Below are 20684 nucleotides of genomic sequence, written 5' to 3'. Positions count from 1 at the left end.
CAGTAAACTTCGTTGTGTCTATTTTTGACTCATTTACGTAATATAATCTGGGCAGTTTTTTTTTTAATTGGGCGGGTTTTAAGTTGTGATTGGACTGGAAACTGATCTGATCTGGCAACACTGTAGTCAGGTTAACACTGCCCACACTTCTCAAGTGAAGTCAAAGCAGAGTATGCACCTTTACTGAGAACCCTGTGCACCTCTCTTGTCTCTACTCCATACAACTCTGAAGCTTTAGCTCGAGGTGAGTCGCCTCACTTAACCTGAACAAAGTGTCAGCTAGCTGTCAACCCATTAGTCAGTCATTTAACAGAGCAAATAATTTCAGTGTGATATTGATCTTGCGTTGACACAGAGATCTGTCAACGCAAGATCAACATCATGCTGACATTATTCCCCACAAGTTCACAGAGGGCTGGAGAACTGGGACACATTTAGGCTCAAGATCAGTTTGAAAGAACACAGTTGGTTGCAGGTATACTACAAACCTATAATATCATGGTACAGAGAACGCGACCAGTGTTGCTGTTTCTGCATAAGTACATCCAAACGTCTCATTAGCCAAATATTTTTGACAGGCCTTAAAGAAAAAGGTTGAGCTCAGAGCTGAATCCTGTTGGTAGGATGTGCAGCTTCTGGGTTCAACTAGCTCCACACTAAAATTGTTAAAATGTTATTAGCAAGTGAGATACTTTACCAGGGGGTTTGTGATATAGGATATGGCAATTTGGTTTTGCACCTAAAATGCCAAATATGATCCCCAACTTTTTTTATTCAATATGCTTATGTTGACCACCTCCTCTTTGTTTTGGTGTCTCTCTTCATCTTCCAGTCAATCATCGCAGCAGTGATTCGTCCAACAGGAACAGCCACACGTTCAACTGCCGCATGTTGGTCAACCCTCATGCCGATGGTGAAGCCCGGCCGGCGTCTGACCAGCAGGACGCGTCGCATCAGAAGTACGAGACCATGCAGTGCTTTGCCGTCTCCGAACCCAAGTCCATCAAGGAAGAGGGGGAAGGTACGGTCTCTAACTTCTACTGGTATTTTTTCACTTCGTCTCTTGTGCCTTTACTGTTCTGCTCCATCTTGGTTGTTTGTTTCTCTTTCTTTTTTTATTCATTTCTTTCTTTCTTTTATTGTATCTCTCTCTTGGTCTTTTATTTGGATTTAAATTTTAAAAAATTCAGCCTCTTCAAAGCATCTGCTTTGTTGCTTCTCTTTTGCACTCCTCTTTTTACTCTCTCGTTCTCTGTCTCTTGATTTGGTCCCTCTTGTTGTTATTTCCACGTCTATTTGTTTCTCTGGCTGTGTTCGAAATCACAAAAATGGAGTATGTAGTGTGTTCCAACTGCATAGTCTATGGATTATGTGTACACAAGAAATGCCCGGATTTATACTAGATTAGCAAGAATTTATGAATATGAGACACGAGCTTACTGGACATAATCAGCCGCTCCAAAATGCATTGCGGCTCTTCAGACCGTCTAATGGCGGACTGCCAGGCAGACGGTTTAAATAATTAACCGTTGGATAAAATACTTACGAATGATGGCGAGTGACGGTTAAGAGGAAAAACATTGGAAGCTCACATAATAATGTACTATAGTAACTGTAATTTGCCATAAAATAATACTGGGAAATATCAAATTGAGTGCAAGAGGTAATGTTGATTTATATTTGCGAGGAACAATTTTCATTAAACGGTAATTGGACTGGTAACGTTGTAATCCATCCAGTCATGTGATCGATACAGTCATATGATGTAGAGAAGACATATTAGGCTCGTTGGAGATGAACTGCGTGTCGCCTGGAAAGTAGACAAGATCAGGCGTCAGCAGCAGCAGGGGGCGGTGGCAAAAAGTTGCGGGCAAGTCGGACAGTTTCCAGCCGTTTCCAGCCGCCTTCAAAGAATTTACAGGAAGTCACAGAAAAGGTGACATCCTGTTAGATCCGATCTGTAGGCCACTTGTAGTTTGCAGACAATGTTTGGATTTATTTAAATTTAAATTTTGTAAATATATGTGGAAATGTGCATGTATTTGGCAGTGGATTATATCCTTTATTCTTTTTATGTCTGCCTCATAAAGCACTTTGTAATGAGCACTCGTGCTATATGAATAACCTTCACTAATATTATTATTAACCACGCAAGATATGTTTGCTAACAGATGAAACCTTCATTTCACAACATGAGACTAATATCAATACACAATCTAGTGTTAAATATTACAATTAAACAGAAAGGTAGGATTTTCTACAACACGTGGTGTTCGCTGTCAAAACTAAGAGCCAATGAGCTCTTTGATCAGGCAACAGTCAACCGTTTCCCATCATGCCCTGGATCTTGCAGTCTGTGGAGAGCAACTGCGGCGCCTGGCCATAAAAACTGCGGCCGCCTCGATCTCGTGAGTTTATTGTTGCCTATACGTGTGTATGACGTCAGAGCAAGTCGGCAATCAAGTCGGACTCGAATCTAACCGGCATGCAATGTATGGCGATCACTGGTGACTGACTCTGCACAAGGCCTGGCTCATCTCCAACGAGCCTATTGCTAGAGTTTACTTCAGTGTGAACAGTCTGCTTGTAATGGCATACTTAATCGTTCATTTAGTAGGCAGTATGCAGTTCATACTGAGTATATAATATGATATATACAGTACGTTAGTATGCGATTTTGAACACGATTGAAGTTCTCTTAGTTTTGCCCTTCCACTCCTACATGTTCATTATTTTCTTCTTTCTCCATCTTTCCATCTCTGGTTTGACTTTTTGTCATTGTTCCATCACTTTATCCATCCCCTCTCTCCTCAGTCTCTTGTGTCCTGTCCTCCTTTCATCACCACTCCTCTCTACTTTTCCTCCCATCCACCGGGAGAGACTAATTAGCGTGTGGCACTTTGTCATCTTCCCATCTTATCTTATCACACACATACACACTGGGGAAAAGAATCTGTCTGGCACTCTAATTTTAGATGTCTGACAACCACATATTGTGCTAATCTCTCCACCAACTGGAGGAGGACGTCAGGTGGACAGTTTGAGGGCTGCAGGTTGAGATCGGGGTTTAGGCTGAGTCTGAGATTGGAAGGTCTTGACATCAATGTTGAGGCTGAAGTCTGATTTCAATGCTTCAGTATGGTTAATGTATAGCTGCGGTTGAAAATGAAGATTAGAATAAAGTTTAGGTCGTAAATTAAGTTCAAGCCGTATTTATGGTCAACGTAAGGGGTTAACAGGAATCCTGTCGTAGATACCTACAGTAGGGTGTAGGTTGTGATTTATAGTTCAGTGTAACATTTAGTGGGAAGTGGTACCTACAAACACATATTTCACATTTCAACCCACACAGAGTGGGTAACCTTTAACTCCCACCGATGGATTGATAACTGAAAGGGCCTATCGGGCACAGGCCCAGGGGCACAAAGTATAACGGCCCCCCTGATCTTCACCTACAAAATGGCACTCAAAAAGACACGTACCAACCATGAAGAAACTCAAAATGACCACAAAGAAACATAAAATGACTACAAAGAGACCAAAACAACTACAAAGATATGCAAAACAGCTGCAGGGAGACTCACAACAACTAATAAATCACAAAACAACCTCAAAGAGACTCAAAATGACTACAAAGAGACTCAAAACAACTACAAAGAGACACAAAGCAACTACAAAGAGACTCAAAATGACGACAAAGAGACACAAAACAATCATAAAGGGACACAAAAAAACTACGAAGAACTCAAAATGACTACAAAGAGACTTAAAACAATCGTAAAGGGACGCCAAACAACTACAAAGAAATGCAAAATGACTACAAAAACAGGGCGAAACAAACCAAAAGCTAACTACAAAAAGACCGAAACAAATACAAAGTGACACAAAATGACCACAAGGAGACAAAAAAAAACACAGAGATGCGTAAAGACTACAAGGAGACATAAAACAACTACAAAAAGAGGCTAAACAATTCTACAGTGTGTGTCTTGCTCCTGTGTGTGAGAGGTGGTGGGCCCAGGAAAAAGGCAGTTACAATTCAAATCACGTTGTTGTAACAGCCCCATTCTCTTCCTCCCTGTCTGTATTCTTCTATACATGTTATATCCTACTGCATTTATGTGTGTGTGTAAATGTTAGTGAAGGATCATTTTAACCTGTGCTTTTCCAAACACGCAGATTTCCAGTCATGTCTCATCTGTGTGGCAAGAAGAGTCCCTGTCAAAGAGAGACCTGCGATGCCCACGTACGAGAGCTTCACCACGCGACAGGACCTTCAAGGTAGGAATGGACAAGGAGGTTCTGCTGTTAATACGCCATGTGGTCAATCAGTATAGTGTTGAGCCAATATATAATGTTGTCCACATCCCATTTGATAAGTATGTTGTTAGAACATCCATCATTTTGTATTATGAGATCAGGAACAAGATAGAAAAGGTGTCAGAGTTTCTTCTGTAGGGTTTTCTGAAATATGGGATTGAACTCTGGTCCGCTGGTGAAGTTCCACTACTCAGTAATAATTACCCTGCCGCTCCATAACAGGCAAACATCTCAAACATGACAGTAATCTGCTAACATCAGGTCTTTTTACCTGTCCAGGTAAGATCACGTCCCTGGACACCAGTCTGCTCCGTGCTTCCATGAAGCCGGGCTGGGAGGACCTGGTTCGGCGTTGCATTCAGAGGTTTCATCTGCAGAATGACGGGGAGATGTCCTTCGCTAAGAAACACCAGCAAGAGGGTGAGTAAGACAACCCAGAGCTCACACTGCAGCCCGTAACTAATTAACTAATACAGTCTAAACATTATCACTGTGATACTAAAACTTTCTCCACATTCGTTTCTTTTGGTACCTGAATTCTTTTCATTCTTTTTGAGTTTTGCAGTTCTTGATTTTCTTAGGTTCAATGTGGACTTGTTGAGAGTTCAGAGCTTGAGAGTTTCTCTGAGGAATCAATCGTATGAGAAGCATATAATCTACCTAATATCCGTACTGGAAATGTTCAGTGTATTAAAGGGATAGTTTGGATGTTTTCAAGTGGGGTTGTATGAGGTACTTATCCATAATTAGTGTATTACCTACAGTAGATGACAGTCAGTACGCCTTCAGTTTGGAGAAACAGACAGGAGTACCAGCACAGGAGCAAAGCAATACAGTGCTTTGGACGGGGGCAGCAGCAAAACAGCCAGCTAAAAGAACCCACATAAAGAAATCTGTATCAGTTTAGGTGTATGCTATACTTAGAATATTTTTCATCGCTTTATCTTGCCGTCAGACAGCCCTTTCTAACAGGGAACTGAAGCCCTTATATCCATATATGCTCTCTTCAAAGCCACCAGACTCCATTGATTGAGTATCAGTAGAAAACGACACTTTAATATGTAACTATAATTCTTTTTTTTTTATTGGGGCCTTTTTTGTTAAGTTAAATGTTCAATTTGTTTAATAAATAAAAAAATAACAATAAATTGTATTTCAGCAAAACTGAGTACACTTCAATAAACAGTATGATTATTTATTACAAGCTATATCATTATCGTGTTATTCATCGAAGTAATCGCATATTTTCCACAGATCATGCTGCCCTAGACTTTGGTGATTTATGTGGTTAGATCAGATTCCCCAAAGTCACACAATAACACAAACAAACTACTCGATAATATCCACAGCAGTACGTTGCTTTGCTCCCGTGCTGGTACTCCTGTCGGTTTCTCCAAACTGCGGGCGTACCGACTGCCATCTACTGTAGGTAATACACTGACTATGGAGAAGTACAACCCCAACTATCCCTTTTAAGTACACCTGTAGCATTCTAGAATCTAAATTCAAAATGATTTTCTCTCTCTTTGATCAATTTCTCAATAAATAGACAAATTGTTACACTTTTTTTATTCACTATACCTCTCAATTTATTTATCTTTTCGGAGAATCAATATTCTGTCTCACTCAATGGCTGTCAGCCATCTGTTATGATGTTGATGTTGAAGAGTAATTTTCTGTCTGTCTCTTTGCAGTGTTGAGGAACGGCCATGCACTCAGCCCTCTGTACAGATTCTCCCTGGCTGACGGCACCATCGTCTCGGCTCACACCAAGAGCAAGCTGGTCCGATCTCCATCCACCAACGAACCACAGCTCTACATGTCCCTGCACATCCTGCAGAGGTACCAGCCACTCTGTCTCTCCCTCTGCCTCCACTGCAAAATGTCTGTGTTTCTAAAAACATTGCCTTTACCCTTTGGGAGCTGGCATGTATCAGTGTAATTCATTTTGTAAGATCTGCTCTCTGTTTCCTGTCCAATAGAGAAGAAACGACTAAATGAAAATCATTTGTATATTGTTGGAGATTCCGTCTTTCAAAGTTTGTTAACTTTTCCTGCTTGGGCCGGAGTCGATTACGTTACTCGCTCCTGTTGCCCCCCATCTCTTTCTCTTGCTTCACCACTCACTTCCCACTTCCCTACACACACACACTCTACACACTGACGTATTTTGCATCAGCCACCAACACACTTGGCACACGGGAGAGGCTTCAGTTGGTTGATCTCCTCACCTCACCGCTAGATACCGCCAGATCCTACACACCGGACCTTTAATGGCGTATTCACACCTGCCTTGTTTATTTCGGTTGAATGGAACCCTGGAGCGTTTACCCTCTTGGTGCGGTTCATTTGGGCAGGTGTGAACACGGTAATCGCGCTCGGGTGCGCACCAAAACAAGCCGACCAAGACCTCCTCGAAGGGGTGGTTATTTCCCTGTTAACAAACAATTAAATGATAATTAATAATTTACTAATTATTAGTAATGCTACAATTTCTGTTATTTTATCATTAGTTTGTGTAATATAAAATATTTAGTTTATAAATTATATTTTATATTATAGCTGATGAGAGACGATAACAATTACATTCTGATTATATTAGTAAAGTATTTATTAACAGTTTATTGTTGCACACATTATATTTTATATACTATATTAAGTATTTGTTAATGATTAACAAATGATCGGTAAACCTTCAACAGAAATCGCTTGTAAACATCTATAAACGTTACATAGATAGAAGGACCAGAAACAATTATTAACCACTGACAAAGTATTAACTATCTATCTAGATCATGTTTATAGATGCTTTACAAAGTATTTATTAACCATTTAACAAGATATTATAATCATCAGTTACAACTTCATAATAGTCATCCAAATAATGTTTATAGACAGTTTACATACCAATTATTAACCATTAACAAAGTGTTACAAATATTCATCTCTGTAATGTTTATAGACTGTGTCTTAAAGGTTTACAAATAATTTTGTAATCATTAACAAATACTTAATATAGTCTATAAAATGTATAATGTGTGTAACAATAAACTGTCAAAATAACATAAATGGTGGCATTACTAATAATTACTAATAATTAGAAAAACATACTTAATTATGATTTCATTGTTTTTGAACAGTAAAATAACTATTAACTAAGTTTTAATTAATTATCAATTTACCATTTATTAATGTTTATTATAAAGTGTTGTAGCATATCTCCCTCCTCTTCTTTTCAGTTTGTGTGTTTATCACATGTTCTCTCTCTGTGTTTGCGGTTTCCTTATTTTTTTGTGGGGTGACACAGCAATGTGGAGTAAGAACAAAGGGCCTCTTATTCAGAACCGCCGCCATATGTATAGAACAAATCTGACACAAGCGCTACCAGCCAGTCCAGTATACAGTACCTCCATCCCTCCCTCCCACCAGCGCGAGCGACTGCGACTCCGCCAGCATCCAGCCTTTAGTGTGACCGCTCAGAGTCAGAAATTGGACGGCGGTCAGGAAACAATGCCAGGACTGTTACCCGGAGCCTTCGGGCATCAATGGCTAGAACTTGGCCTTTTTACTTCCACAAGTTTCACATTGAAAATTATCGCTTCGGCACTTGGCACAATGAGGGCTTTGTGTGCTTGGTGTGGGGCTGAAGCCGGTCCTTGTTTAAAGCTCTCTTTCTGTTACAGCTTCAGTCCTCGTTACAACTTTGTTTTCTCAGTTGTGCACACTGTTTTAGAGCTCTAGAGTATTAGTTACTCAACCTCTCCAAATGCTATTCTCTACATTTACTGCACTATTAACAATATCGCTGTTTGTTGTAATACTGGGTCATGCCTTTTTAAGAACTGCGTTTTGGTCAAAAATTCATTTCTGCTTAGGAAGGTTCCCTAACGGAGTGAAATGACTTGGAAGTATCTTAGTGGCTGTTCAAATTCTCTAAATGCTGAGGAAAGGTGCTTCAATGCTTTCTTTCTTATCTCCTCTAGCAGAGGATACACTGGACCATCCTTTACCAAAGAAAAGTAGACAATGCCGCGCCACAATTCCTTGCCGCCCCAACATTTAAAGCGACGCACCATTCGGGCATTCATGACAACAAATGATATGCCCATCTTGCATAGATTTCATTATTTTCATACAGTCATATAGGCCTACTAATTTGGATTCACGAGAAAACAAGAAGCAGTTTTTGTGTGTAGTTCACACTAAAAGATATATTACTGGTATTAACAGTAAACAGAAAAATGTAGCGGTACAGTATACGTGGTCTGTTGTGAATGTGTGGAGATTGGCCTGGGCTGACGTTAGGTTCCCGGCCTGAATTATGTTCTTGCCTCCTCGTCATCCACATTACACATGTATTGTATATAGCCTAATTTACTCAGGGGAACATTTACTAATTGTTTAATAACATCGTTCTCAAAATTCATACAACTACACATTTTCTCATGTACGATCTGCCTGTGTACAACCAGCACTCTCCTGGAGCACGTCTGATTCTTGTGTCTGCTTTCTTTTCCTTCCAGGGAGAACATGGGTGGCATGAGCGCAGACACACCAGGCAGCCAGGGCGTGGCCAAGCCAATGACCCCAAGCAGTGTGAGTGATCCCTCCCCTTCACCTGATGCCAGTGTCACCAGCAACACGCACCACTCCACCATGACCTCCAGCACCCCTGGACGTGGTTTTGGGGCCGTATCAGGTCGGGCGCCCACGCCTCAGGCACTCAAGCTGGGTAGCCCTTCAGCCCTGGGTAGCCCAAGTGTCACCTCAGGGGCCCAGGGTGCCATGTTGTCACCTCGTCATCGCCAGAGCCCCAGCATGGCGGCTAGCAGCAGCTGTAGTAGCCCTCACCTCTCTCAACATGCCCCTGGTTCTTTCTCTCCTGCAGCTGGAATTCACTCACCAGCATCCGTATGCAGCAGCACTGGAAACAGTCAAGGGTTCAACTCCCTCAGTGCACTGCAGGCCCTCAGCCAGGGCCCCAGGGTTTCCCAGGGATTCACCGAGGGGCAGCATCCGGAGTCACCTGACAAAAAGCCGACTGGCCTTCAGAGCCCTCTTCACAGCAGCACTGGTAGCCAAAAAGCCAAGAACAATCCCAGCTTAGAGGCCGACTTATTGGGAACTTTTGGGGAGCAGCAAGACTCGCCGTCGTCCCCAAACCAGGAGGGTGAGCAGGAGAAAGACGGCGACCCTGACAACTTCGAAGGTGACGGAAGCTTAGGGGAGCTCAGCGACGCCCAAAATCGCCTTCTGAACACAAAAGGGCACACTAAGCTGCTCCAGCTCCTCACCACCAAAGTAGAGCCCTCTGATCCTTGCTCATCACCCCCCCTGGGGGACGACCAGAACTCTAAGGACCAGCTGGGCGGGATCGGGGGTGCGGGTGGGGCCGGGCATAACAACCACTCCACCTCGCTAAAGGAGAAACACAAGATCCTCCACAGGTTGCTGCAGAACAGCACCTCACCGGTGGAGTTGGCCAAGCTAACGGCCGAGGCTACCGGAAAAGACCCCATTGGTCCAGAGTCGGCTTCAGGGGACAACATGGCCGCCCTAGGTGAACTCTGCACAAAACAGGAGCCGGGGAGCCCCAAGAAGAAGGACAATGCGTTGCTGCGCTATCTGCTGGATAGGGACGATAACGGCGTCCTGGATAAAGCCATCAAGGTGGAACCCGGTGACGGACCCCAGCTGTCCAACGTGAAGACAGAAACACAGGATGTGGGTTTCAACATGGCGGACCAGGTCAGTGTTGTTGACAGTAATATTCATGGATTGTGCTGTAATGATCAAACTGTTAGTGGACTGACTGGCATACAGGGGTTACAGTATGCCAATACACATCATGATACAGGGGTTACGATTCAATATATGCAATATATTGTGATAGGGGTGTCAGAGTTAACGCGATAATAACACCTTAATGCAAATTCATTTTAAGGCCACTAATTTCTTTAACGCACTACCCTTAATTAACCTAATTAACCATCAATCTATCGGAGCTTGTAGTGGGCTAGAGCTAGAGTGAAGATACTGGCATCCAATGAAACTAGAAAACCAGAGGAATCCATTGGTATCATCGTGTAACCACTAGCTCATCGAGAAGGAGGCTAAATAACGCTCCAAACTTACTTACTCCAAAAACTGTCAGTCATTTTCAAAGGGGTCCCTTGACCTCTGACCTCAAGACCATCTATAAAGACTAGGGCTGTCAAAGTTAACGCGATAATAACGCGTTAACGCAAAATCGTTTTAACGCCACTATTTTCTTTAATGCATTAACGCAATCTATCTTTCTGAGGTTGTAGCAGGCTCACTTTTAAAGCTAGAGAGAAGATACTTATATAAAATCAAAAGATAAAAAGATCATATAAAACTGGAAAAAACTATGAAATCCATTGTTACCAACCATGTCATACTAGCTTGTAGCGAAGGAGGTTAAATAACGCTCCAAACTTGCGCTAAATTCAGAGTCCAAATCGCCTTATTTATCCTCTCACACATGAAGAGTTTGGTCTGTTATGAGTAAATAAACATAATTAACCAATGTGTCCACTTAAGAAATTGCCATATGGACGTACATAACAGCTTAACACCTCCAAGTGAGAAGCACAGTGAGCTGACACTCGGTGTTTGATTCTGTCGGATGTGTGTTGACTTCCTCTTTAGGCAGCTGATGGCAGGCTGTCAGGAGTTAGTTAGTGCACTCCCTGTAACACAAGATGCTCTGGCAAGGGAGGCAGAGGAGTACTGTTTAAACCTCAGCGTGAGTGAGGGAGTGAGAAAAAAGGGTGTATGGGAACGAGAATTCAAAAATGTGTGCAGCTGTATTTGAAATATAAGAAGCTCTTGCGGGAATAGCAGAGGAGTTCTGTTTACGTGGCTCAGCATGTGAGTCTGTTTCTACGCATTAATGCATATGTATGTAGAGTGGATCTGTGTATGTTGTACTGTGTGCCTCCCAGAAGAGTGAAAGATGATGTCTGGCACCAAACTCAGAGTGTTGTCGTGCTTATTGAAAGTGCAGGTTGCACTGACGTAGTTGAAGTTAGTTCCAGGAAGGGGATGAAGGAGGACGGCTGAGCTTCAAAAGTCTGACATTCTCAGGCAACGCTCCTACCAACAGTTGTGCCTCCGGACAGCGGAGGCTGCTGCCGGAGGGGAGGTAACAATTCAGTGGCTCACACCATGGATGGCTTGGTTTTTAGTTTGTAGAATATGGTGACGCTTTGTTGAGCCGGTCGCGACTCGTGATGGTGCCAGGAACGTGCTTTTTCATCCAAGGCTGTTGAGATGATATTCCAGAACAACAGAAAGTCAAAGCAAAGAACAAAGTAGCTGACGAACCGAAGTTCAGCAGGTCTCTAGAGTCCAAGTAAGCTTGCATCTGTTTGTGTTCTCCTGCACCTGATAGTGTGGGCCCCTATGGTGGTTACTCAGGAGAGGGCAGCAGCAATCTCCATTCAAAATATTGGCCTTTGTCTGGTGTGAAATCCTAGCATACTTGCCAACCTTGAGACCTCAAGGGAGGACTCCAGAAAACTTAGAGTTTCACAGACTTTGTTTCCTGCATTCTGGTGACTTTTAAAGAATGAAAATAATTTCATTCAGACACAATGCGACAATGGCACCACTGTGCTCTGACACCCATTATTTCAAATGGCTTGTGCCATGCCACAACCGATTTTTGCTGCATTAAGCAAAGCTCAATTTTGCACACTATGTCGCGAGCGTGTCTTCCACTGGGAAACGACATTTGGTGTAGCTCTGCTGTCGTCCGCGGCAGGCTTATACACGCTGTACAGTGCCAGAAATGTTGAAAAGTTCAGATAAGGAAAAGGGAAAAAAAAGGTGTGAAACCATGTCATAAATGGGGAGGAATATGGGAGACTCGTGAACCCGGGAGGAAACCAGGAGTGGGCAATGAAAAACGGGAGTCTCCTCGGGTTGGCAAGTATGAATTCTAGTAAGACTTAAGTTTACCACCAGTAAGGTGTAGTTTCTTTACTAACATCTAGTGGCAGCTGTGGAAAACTACAATGTTTGCAAAATCCACTGCAGTCCACCTGTTAGCTTACTGATACTAGGGCTTTGACGATATCTCCCGATTTGATTCTATCACAATACTTGGGTGCCGATTCGATATCTATTGCGATTATTAAGTGTTGCGATTCGATATTACGATTTATTGCGATTTAGCAGGTAGCATGAACTTCTTGTGAATATAATCCAATTAATCTCATTTCCATATGTATTTTGTATATACCCTTTGTTAGCACCTTATTCTGAGAACCGGACGTAGTCACACGTGTTTACTTCTGCTAACTTCGCCAAGTCTGTCGATAGGATACTGCGTCAGACACGATACCTGAGCCTGTGTATCACAATGACGTCTAGTATTCAAGATTCAACATTCAAAATTCCTTTATTGTCACTACACAGAGTACAGCGAAATTTGAAGCAGTCCTGATGGTGCAATCACACATAACATACAGTATAAAAGATAAGATAAAACCTTTGTTCAATACAAGCTTAAATTAAACTACTAATAAAATAAGTAAATATATATATCTAACTAGAAATGTTGATCTATGATACAATATAGACAATACAATTACAATACGGTCAAGGCACTATACAGTACAATCAAGGCAGTGAGTTATTGCACAGTAATAAGAGCACATGTTGCACATGTATCAGTAGTGCAGTTGATAAATTACAAGAAATAATGTATCTGAATATAAGGTGCTGTAGGATGTAAACATGTAATAAGTTGAGCAAGGGTTATGTTATCTGACAAGTATCTGACAGTGTGTAGATCAGTTCCCTTCCATTCCGTACAGTTTGTTGTGAGTGTCTGGCAGTTTCAGCTCAGGTATGACGCTGGGGTAGAAGCTGTTCTTGAGTCTATTAGTCCGTGATATGATGGACCTGAACCGTCTACCAGAGGAAGCAGCGGTTCCAACAGCTGATGTCCAGGGTGGGAAGGGTTCTTCAGGATGTTGGCTGCTCTGCTGAGGCAGCGGGCGGTGTAAAGTTCTTCTGCAGAGGGCAGAGGGCAGCCAATGAGTTTCTGGGTAGAGTTGATGACCCTCTGAATTGATGACCTTCTGAATGTACTCACTGTTACTGTACTACAGGTACAGCTGAGGTGGTGCCACACTGCTTGGGCTAGCAGTAAAAGCTAAAGTTAGTGTGCTAATATTCAAAGTGTCATCTCTGTATTTGATTTTATGTATAAACTGACAAACAGAGAGCTATTTGAGGCACAATGTAAGAGCCACTGGACATTTGTAAAATAGTGCTGTGGCCGACTGACGTTTAATATACTGCATAAACAAAGACATTAGCTCTACTTGGCTAACACTGCAGGTTCTTTACCTGTCCAACAAAAACTGGATTTTGAAAAGTTGTGGGGGGGGTTGGGCATGTCCCTCACATTTTAAAGTATGCCCTTGATGTGTTCGCTGTGTGCATATCCACCCAGGCTACACAGAGCAGTGACTGTGTGTCTTACTGTACATCACACATGACCTCATTAGTGCTGGCAGTTTATTTTTAGCTCCTCCTCTATTCATCAGCCAAACGGCCCGAGGGAACCATCTCTTTCAGTGGTGTGTGTGTGTGTATGTGTGTGTGTGTATGTGTGTGTGTACTTTGTATGAAAGTTTCTTTGCATATTTCTGTTTTTTTTATTTTTTGTTTCGCTCCTTATCCACGGTGCCATTTAGTCATGCCCATATTTTCTCTGCATGTTTATTAAACAACAAAACGATGATAAAGAATATCTTATTCTACTTTTAATGAATATTTTATATAGTATTAACTTTAGGAAGGATAAAGAAGAGATATTTTCTTTGTAGCAAACTGTTTGAAGCACCCGAATCCTTCAAAGTGTACTTGAGATGTTTTTGATGTTGGCACCTGAACTGAAAGCTTCCCTGCTTTGCTTGTTGGCAAAGTCAGTTTCATCACCTGCATGAGAGAGAGAGCCTTCCTGCAATGCTCCTTTCGAAAATGTGTGTGCTTTATAAAAGGTGTTGAAATTGTGCCCCAATTAGGGTAGCTTGTGACAGAAATCAACATTTTCAAAAATACAAAAAACAGGATTTCTCACCACGACACAGTCAGGAGTCCAATATGCAGAAAATGTCGTGTCTTTCTCTGAAACGTGGATAGTTTTAGTTGTTGTATTTCAGCAGACATCTTCTGATCCTGTGTTTTTTTTCCTGTGGCTGCTCTCAGACCAGTGAGCTGGAGGACCTGCTGGAGGACCTGCAGAGCGGCGGCAGCGGCCAGCAGCAGCAGCAGCTGTTTGCGGGCCAGCCACCAGTCAGAAGACCAGCCTCCTCTTCGTCCTCCTCTTCCTCTGCGCCGCCTGGTTCCTCTGTGGACAAGCAGAGAATCATCAGCGACATCCTGCAGATGACAGACAGCAGCAGCAGCAGCAGCCCCCCCAACCAGCACAGAGCCTTCCCTCCCATCAGCCCTGCAAGTACGTCTGCAACACTGTGTTTGTGTCGGTCTGGAGAGCTCATCTGATCATTTCTGGCTGTTAAAGATGTCTAGAATCGAACAAAACGTTATAATTTCTATGAGCGAATATGGATACCATCATCATGTCTTTGTCTTTCTATGTACAGCTGTGTAAATAATGCATAAGATAAAGAAACACTCGTCTTCCTCCCAGCAGGCTTTAATGGTGCCAGGCTGGGACAACCGGCTCGAGGTGCTCTTCCAGTCAGAAGCACATCTCTGGACAGCAGTATGGGCCCCAACCCCAACGCTGGCCGGCCATTTCCTCCTCAGCACAGGAACAACAGCCCCTACTCCCTACTGCAGCAACAGCAGCAAGGCATGATGGGAACCCACGCAGGCATGGTCAACCAGGCTGCGATGGCTAATCCAGGTCAGGCAGGAAAATAAATGGTATCCCGTCTGTGCTGCCTAGAATCACTGTTATCATTCTGATGCATCAGAATGATTTGCATCAGATACACATCTTCTCAACTTTTTGTTACTTCTAAGAAAAATACAGCCCCGGTTCTACCTAAGGAACTTCCCCTCCCAAAACTAACCTTTAGAGGAACCCATTGCATTTTGACTGCAGGGATCAGGGTCTAAATTAAGTTCTGGGGACATTTATAGGGCCTTTTTACCCCCAAGAATGGCCCAGGTTAGCAGACTAATTTGCCTAATCTTCGCAGGTCTTTAGACCGCAATGAAAACGCAGACAACAGTGGTTTAGTTCCTTGAAAAGTAGTTCCAAGGACTAAAAGTTCCGGAAACTTTTGGTGAAAAACCAGCTTACGGTTTTAAGATTCTGTATCGTATAAAGTGACTCTAATAATCTCAAAATCTGATCCCCAAATCAGGCATGCTGAATAACGGGTCAATGCGGGGCTCCATGCAGCAGAGCTGGGGTCCCCAGGGGCCCATAGGTGGTACTGCGGGGCCGATGATGGGCCAAGGGGTCGGACCAAGTCGGATGGTCCCCAACATAAACTCTGTACTGCCCACGAGAGGCCCACCTGGATCCAGAGCCATGGTCAACATGCAGATGATGGGCAACGGTGAGAAGACGAAACAAGACGGAAAGAAAGTCACAAACTGACCTCAGCTCTCATCAAAACTGACATTATATTTGCTTTTTTTCTTCCCTTCAGAGATGGAGATGGCCAGCCCCGCCTACCCTCAGCATCAAGCGCCGCCCAATCAGACTGCACCATGGGCAAACCGAATGATAGCTGTGGATCACTATGGAAACCAAAGCAGGTATGGCATTCATTCCAGTTTAAAGCATTAAAAGAAGAGTCATCCATTAAAGTTTGGTCCATGGAGTGTGGTCTGACAATAATACCAAGATAACCTTTCAGGCAACCGTACGGCGTCCACCAGGAAGACGGGATGCGGTGCTGCGGTCCAGGGCCTGAGGGCCAGCCAGATGAAGGAGCCCTGCTGAACCAGCTGTGCTCGGTGTTGAAAGACTATGAGGGTCTGGAGGAGATCGACAAGATGCTGGGGATCCCGACGCTGGCTGGACAGGTAACTGACTCAGAATCACTCGCCTGGGGGACAATATATAATAATAATGGACTTTTTATAGAGGATTTTGCCCATTTTAATTAAGTTCTTTATATTCTCAGTGTATTTTATCAAATCTTCGATAGCTTGTTTTAATTTCAGTGCCTCATTTTTAAATATGTAAATATGTAAGACGGCAGTTAATAGTGGAAACTTACTCAGAAAATGATTGATTCCTCTCACTCATATCCTGTCTTCCCACCCTGCAGGGTCCTATGTCAGACCAGGACCAGTACCTCGGCTCCTCGGACCCGGCGGCCAACATGAAGCCTCTCCTATACAGTCAACACTACGGTGGCCCACCAGGTTATGGCGGCATGCCTCCCGACGGTGGGTTCCACAGCCCCTCTGTGAGCGGCCACATAGGGCCACAGAGGATGACGCCCGCTGGTTACCCCCCGATGATGAGGATGCCCGGGAGCGTGGGGCCCAGGCCGGTAGGAATGAGGCCAGGGGGGCCTAATCCAGGAGTGCCGTCTCAGCCCAACAACCTGAGGCTCCAGCTGCAGTACAGACTCCAGGCCCAGCTGGTAGGTGGCACCAAATATTTTATATTGCCGTGTTGTGATGTTTATCGGCTACAAACGAGGAATGTATAAAGAGAACTTGGTACAGCGTTGTAGGCGAGCTGAGTTTCTCAGTGGCGCATGAGGCCAAAATGGCTCGACTGCCGATGGATAAAGTACCCGGATCATCCGACAATCTATCTAAGCCTATTGAAGGAAGCTGGGTCACGGGCAGACATGGTTCTTGGGGTATGGGGTATAACACATGCGCAGTGTGACTGAAGTTGCGGCCGTGCGTTGTGATTGGCTCAATTTCGGCGAGGGCTGACCAGATTTTACTGCGCCTGTGTTGTACCCCCAAAGATATGATGCGTTGATGACGCATGACCCAGCCTCCTTCAACAGGCCTGGCTACAAACCAGGAAATTGTGGTCAACAGGTGGGACAACTAAAGCTAAATTATTTTGTGTCCTTTGTGATAATCACAATTATTTTTTTATCCTTTTTGTGATCACGCTTATTCATTAAGATTATTCATTGATTTTAGGGACAAAATGTTTTCAATGCACTTTCACATTTAAATAAACAGAGCACTGCTTTCACTTCCATGTTGTGCTATATTCCTGCTAATGTACAAATCTTTGCATCAAAATAAGACTGTGCAGTGCATTTTCTTTTTGCCCATAAAATATACAGTATATTATTCTTCTACCTGTAACTGCAGCCGCAACATTCAGGAAAGTTTTTCTCCGGCTGCCGCTGCAGAGTGCACAGACAGCTCCCCAAAAGTGAAGCCAAAACATATTGACCGCCCCCCCGGTGGCTGGCTGTTTAAGAAGCGCTTGATTTGATATGCAGGGGAGTTTTCGATGAGCAGAGCACGCATTTTTAACGGCGATATCGCAGTCTATCATGTTCATTTAAAAGTGGGAAGCCAAAATCGATCACAATTAATATTCGATTAATCGTGCAGCTCTAATACAATCACAAACACACATTCTCTCTCTTCCTTCTTGTGAATAATATTCACTCATGGATTCTTGACACACCTGGAATCCTTCTTTCATCCTTATTCAAGTGCCTCATTTCCATGAAAAAGACACTGTTGTCTTATGAGACACTCAAATTCAAAACGAAGCAGTCTCCTTTCGCTCTTTTTATTACAAGTGAAGCAACAACAGAGCACGCCGTGATGCCTACAGGGTTCACTGAGTTCAAACAGCAACAGTCAGAAAGGAACAAACGTGCTCCGGCTTTCTGCCTCCATCAGCAACTCCCCGCTGCTGAGACACTTAACAATGAACACACATGACATGTACACACAATTCATACACTCGCTCATGAAGATGATGCATACACAGACTGTACCCTTTGTGACTAACCCCATTTCTCCATAATGTCCCTCTTTGTGATTGTATATACAGGCCCTTTATGTTCTAATACTAGATTTGTCTGCATGTGTCAATTAATGTTTCTAAGTACATTTTTTCCCATACTTGTTTTTAATTTAGTTTTTATAGTCTCATGTGTCGGGACCCCCCGTGAATACTTCATCTTAACGGGGTTTATCACTACATTTTGAAATATAATAATTCACCACAATGGACTTACTTCCTGCTCCATATTTACATATTTACGTCTAGACTGCCACCCGGTGGAGAGTTGAGGGAAAACAGCTTCTGTATATCAACTAAAATAGCACTGATGATTTAGCAGTGAGTTCAGGTGTGAGACACGACTTTTGCACTTCCATCTTTACATTTCTGTCAGTGCGGGGAAACGGTGAAGTCAGAAAACTCCAGAATAAACCCCTGCCATCAGCAAACACATAAATGAGACAGTCAATGTATAATTGAAGGTTTTAACACTGAAATAATAACATGTTAAAGGTCCCATATTGTAAAAAGTGAGATTTTCAGTCTTTTACATTATAAAGCAGGTTTAAGTGCTATACAAAAACTTTGCGCTCAATATACTGACAAATACACACAGCCCGTATTCAGAAATTGTGCGTTTGAAACAAGCTGGTAGGATTTCTCTCCATTTATGATGTCACAAATATACAATATTTAGACCATTACACGGTTTCAAACGTAAACATTCTAAATGTAAGCTAAAAAGTAAGAGCTAAAAAACATTATGAATTGTTTATTTCCTGTTGCAGTGTATGTAAATCAGCTAACAGGAAGTAAATATGGACCCAAGCTGTTGCCTAGCAACACAATTCTGTTGCAATTCCGTTGAAATGCACAAAAAACAGAGGGTAAATACAGGTATATTCAGGCAGACAGTATGAGGAAAATAATGTGTTTTTTTAACATTACAGCGTGTAAACATGTTCTAGTAGAAACACAAAATGCAAATATGAACCTGAAAATGAGCATAATATGGGACCTTTAAGCAATTGAGAAAATGATACTATATTGGACAAATTTAAAATGTACCGTACGATGCAGCTGTGATACAAAATATCTTTGGTTGTGTTTGGTATTATTACAAACATATTGCATTGGTGGCCCCACAGGAGTCTAACGAGACCCAAACCATAACAGTATTAGTGCTTCAGGAATGGAAGACACAGGACACACAAACTTTACATTCATTTTGAGGCTGTTACATATGTGCTGATTTGCATACATTTCCAGAACAGAAATCTGAACATTGGATAAGCCAGGTTCAAAATTCATGTTTCATTTTGTTCATATATTACTCAATCAAAGGTTTTTACTGAGGGAATATTTTATCACTCCATAAATCAGAAAAATACTGCCAAGACCCATAAAAGAAATCAATCAATTTACACCATGTTTTTAGGAATAAAATGTTGTACAAGTCAAGCTATCAATGATATATGAACAAATCCTTCTATAAAAACCCTTAGAACATAGATAGGAATGAAACTGGAAAGTTTGGTGGATGTAAGTGCTACTGAAGTTGAGATTTCTGGCTCAGAGTCTGAGAAAAAACTCATTTTGAGAAAACGGCCTCTCAGGATTGTAAAATTCCATACAAGACACTACAGGTGAATAGGGTAAAAAAACTAATAGATATCTCCATGAAACTTCCCCAGTTGATTACCTACATTAAGACAATTACTTTTTGAAAGTTTTCTGAAATATTATGTTTAGATATCCAAAAGAGGCATTATCTAATGCTAACTTTTAGTGAATTTAGGAGAAATCTACAGACACAAATAGACAAAGTAGTAAAATAAACACCTAAATGTGTCTTTTTTTCTTTCCACGAGTCTGAAAGAAAACATGTTATGGAAGCAAAATAGCCCAACATCTCGAAATTGCCCAGTGCATGAAAAAACAATGTTTTAGTGTTATGAGTGTGGTAAATTATCACACCTTAAAAGAGGTCATCAAATGTAGACTAACTGCAGGTATTTTTAACATTCATAAACTGACATATGTCAGGGTGGAGTTTTGAAAGTGAATTTATTTTGTTTATGCCTAGTGGTTGTTGCTCTCTCCTGTAATTTTCTTTTGAGATTAATAAAGTTTTCTCTCTATCCCCCCCCACGTAGAACCGTCAGCCACTCCAGATGAGCGGAGTGTCCAATATGAATCTACCTCTCAGGTCTAATGTACCAAACCAGGTCAGTCTATATATGTATATCGTATGTAAGAATCTCACTATCTTTTACCTCAACCTCATTTGTCAATATCATTCAAATATCCTTTGTCACAGTTTATAGCCATCATTCACTCTTGCTGGTCTATGTCTTCAGCATGTTGTGTGTTGTATGATTGTTTGGCTGGAAAA

The 20684-nt window shown here is 42.3% G+C and overlaps 1 protein-coding gene across 6 annotated transcripts in view; it reads left to right on the top strand.

Annotated features, from left to right (window-relative positions):
• Positions 1-20684, top strand: part of LOC119498335 (nuclear receptor coactivator 2-like) — a 69346-nt gene that overhangs the window by 43462 nt on the left and 5200 nt on the right. For 4 of the 6 annotated variants that reach the window (XM_037787125.1, XM_037787120.1, XM_037787123.1 and 1 more), the window contains 12 exons: positions 833-1021; positions 4180-4281; positions 4600-4740; positions 6015-6162; positions 8844-10068; positions 14569-14818; positions 15014-15232; positions 15699-15896; positions 15990-16098; positions 16200-16368; positions 16617-16937; positions 20446-20517. In XM_037787125.1, the coding sequence (XP_037643053.1) occupies positions 833-1021; positions 4180-4281; positions 4600-4740; positions 6015-6162; positions 8844-10068; positions 14569-14818; positions 15014-15232; positions 15699-15896; positions 15990-16098; positions 16200-16368; positions 16617-16937; positions 20446-20517 (3143 nt within the window). The remainder of the gene's footprint in view (positions 1-832; positions 1022-4179; positions 4282-4599; positions 4741-6014; positions 6163-8843; positions 10069-14568; positions 14819-15013; positions 15233-15698; positions 15897-15989; positions 16099-16199; positions 16369-16616; positions 16938-20445; positions 20518-20684) is intronic. The other 2 variants (XM_037787122.1, XM_037787124.1) reach the window with 1 other exon arrangement.

This window comes from Sebastes umbrosus, chromosome 12, assembly GCF_015220745.1.
Source record: "Sebastes umbrosus isolate fSebUmb1 chromosome 12, fSebUmb1.pri, whole genome shotgun sequence".
In the NCBI taxonomy this organism is placed as follows: domain Eukaryota; kingdom Metazoa; phylum Chordata; class Actinopteri; order Perciformes; family Sebastidae; genus Sebastes; species Sebastes umbrosus.
Note: the sequence above shows the minus strand (reverse complement) of the source record. Positions and strands in the feature narration are given on the sequence as shown.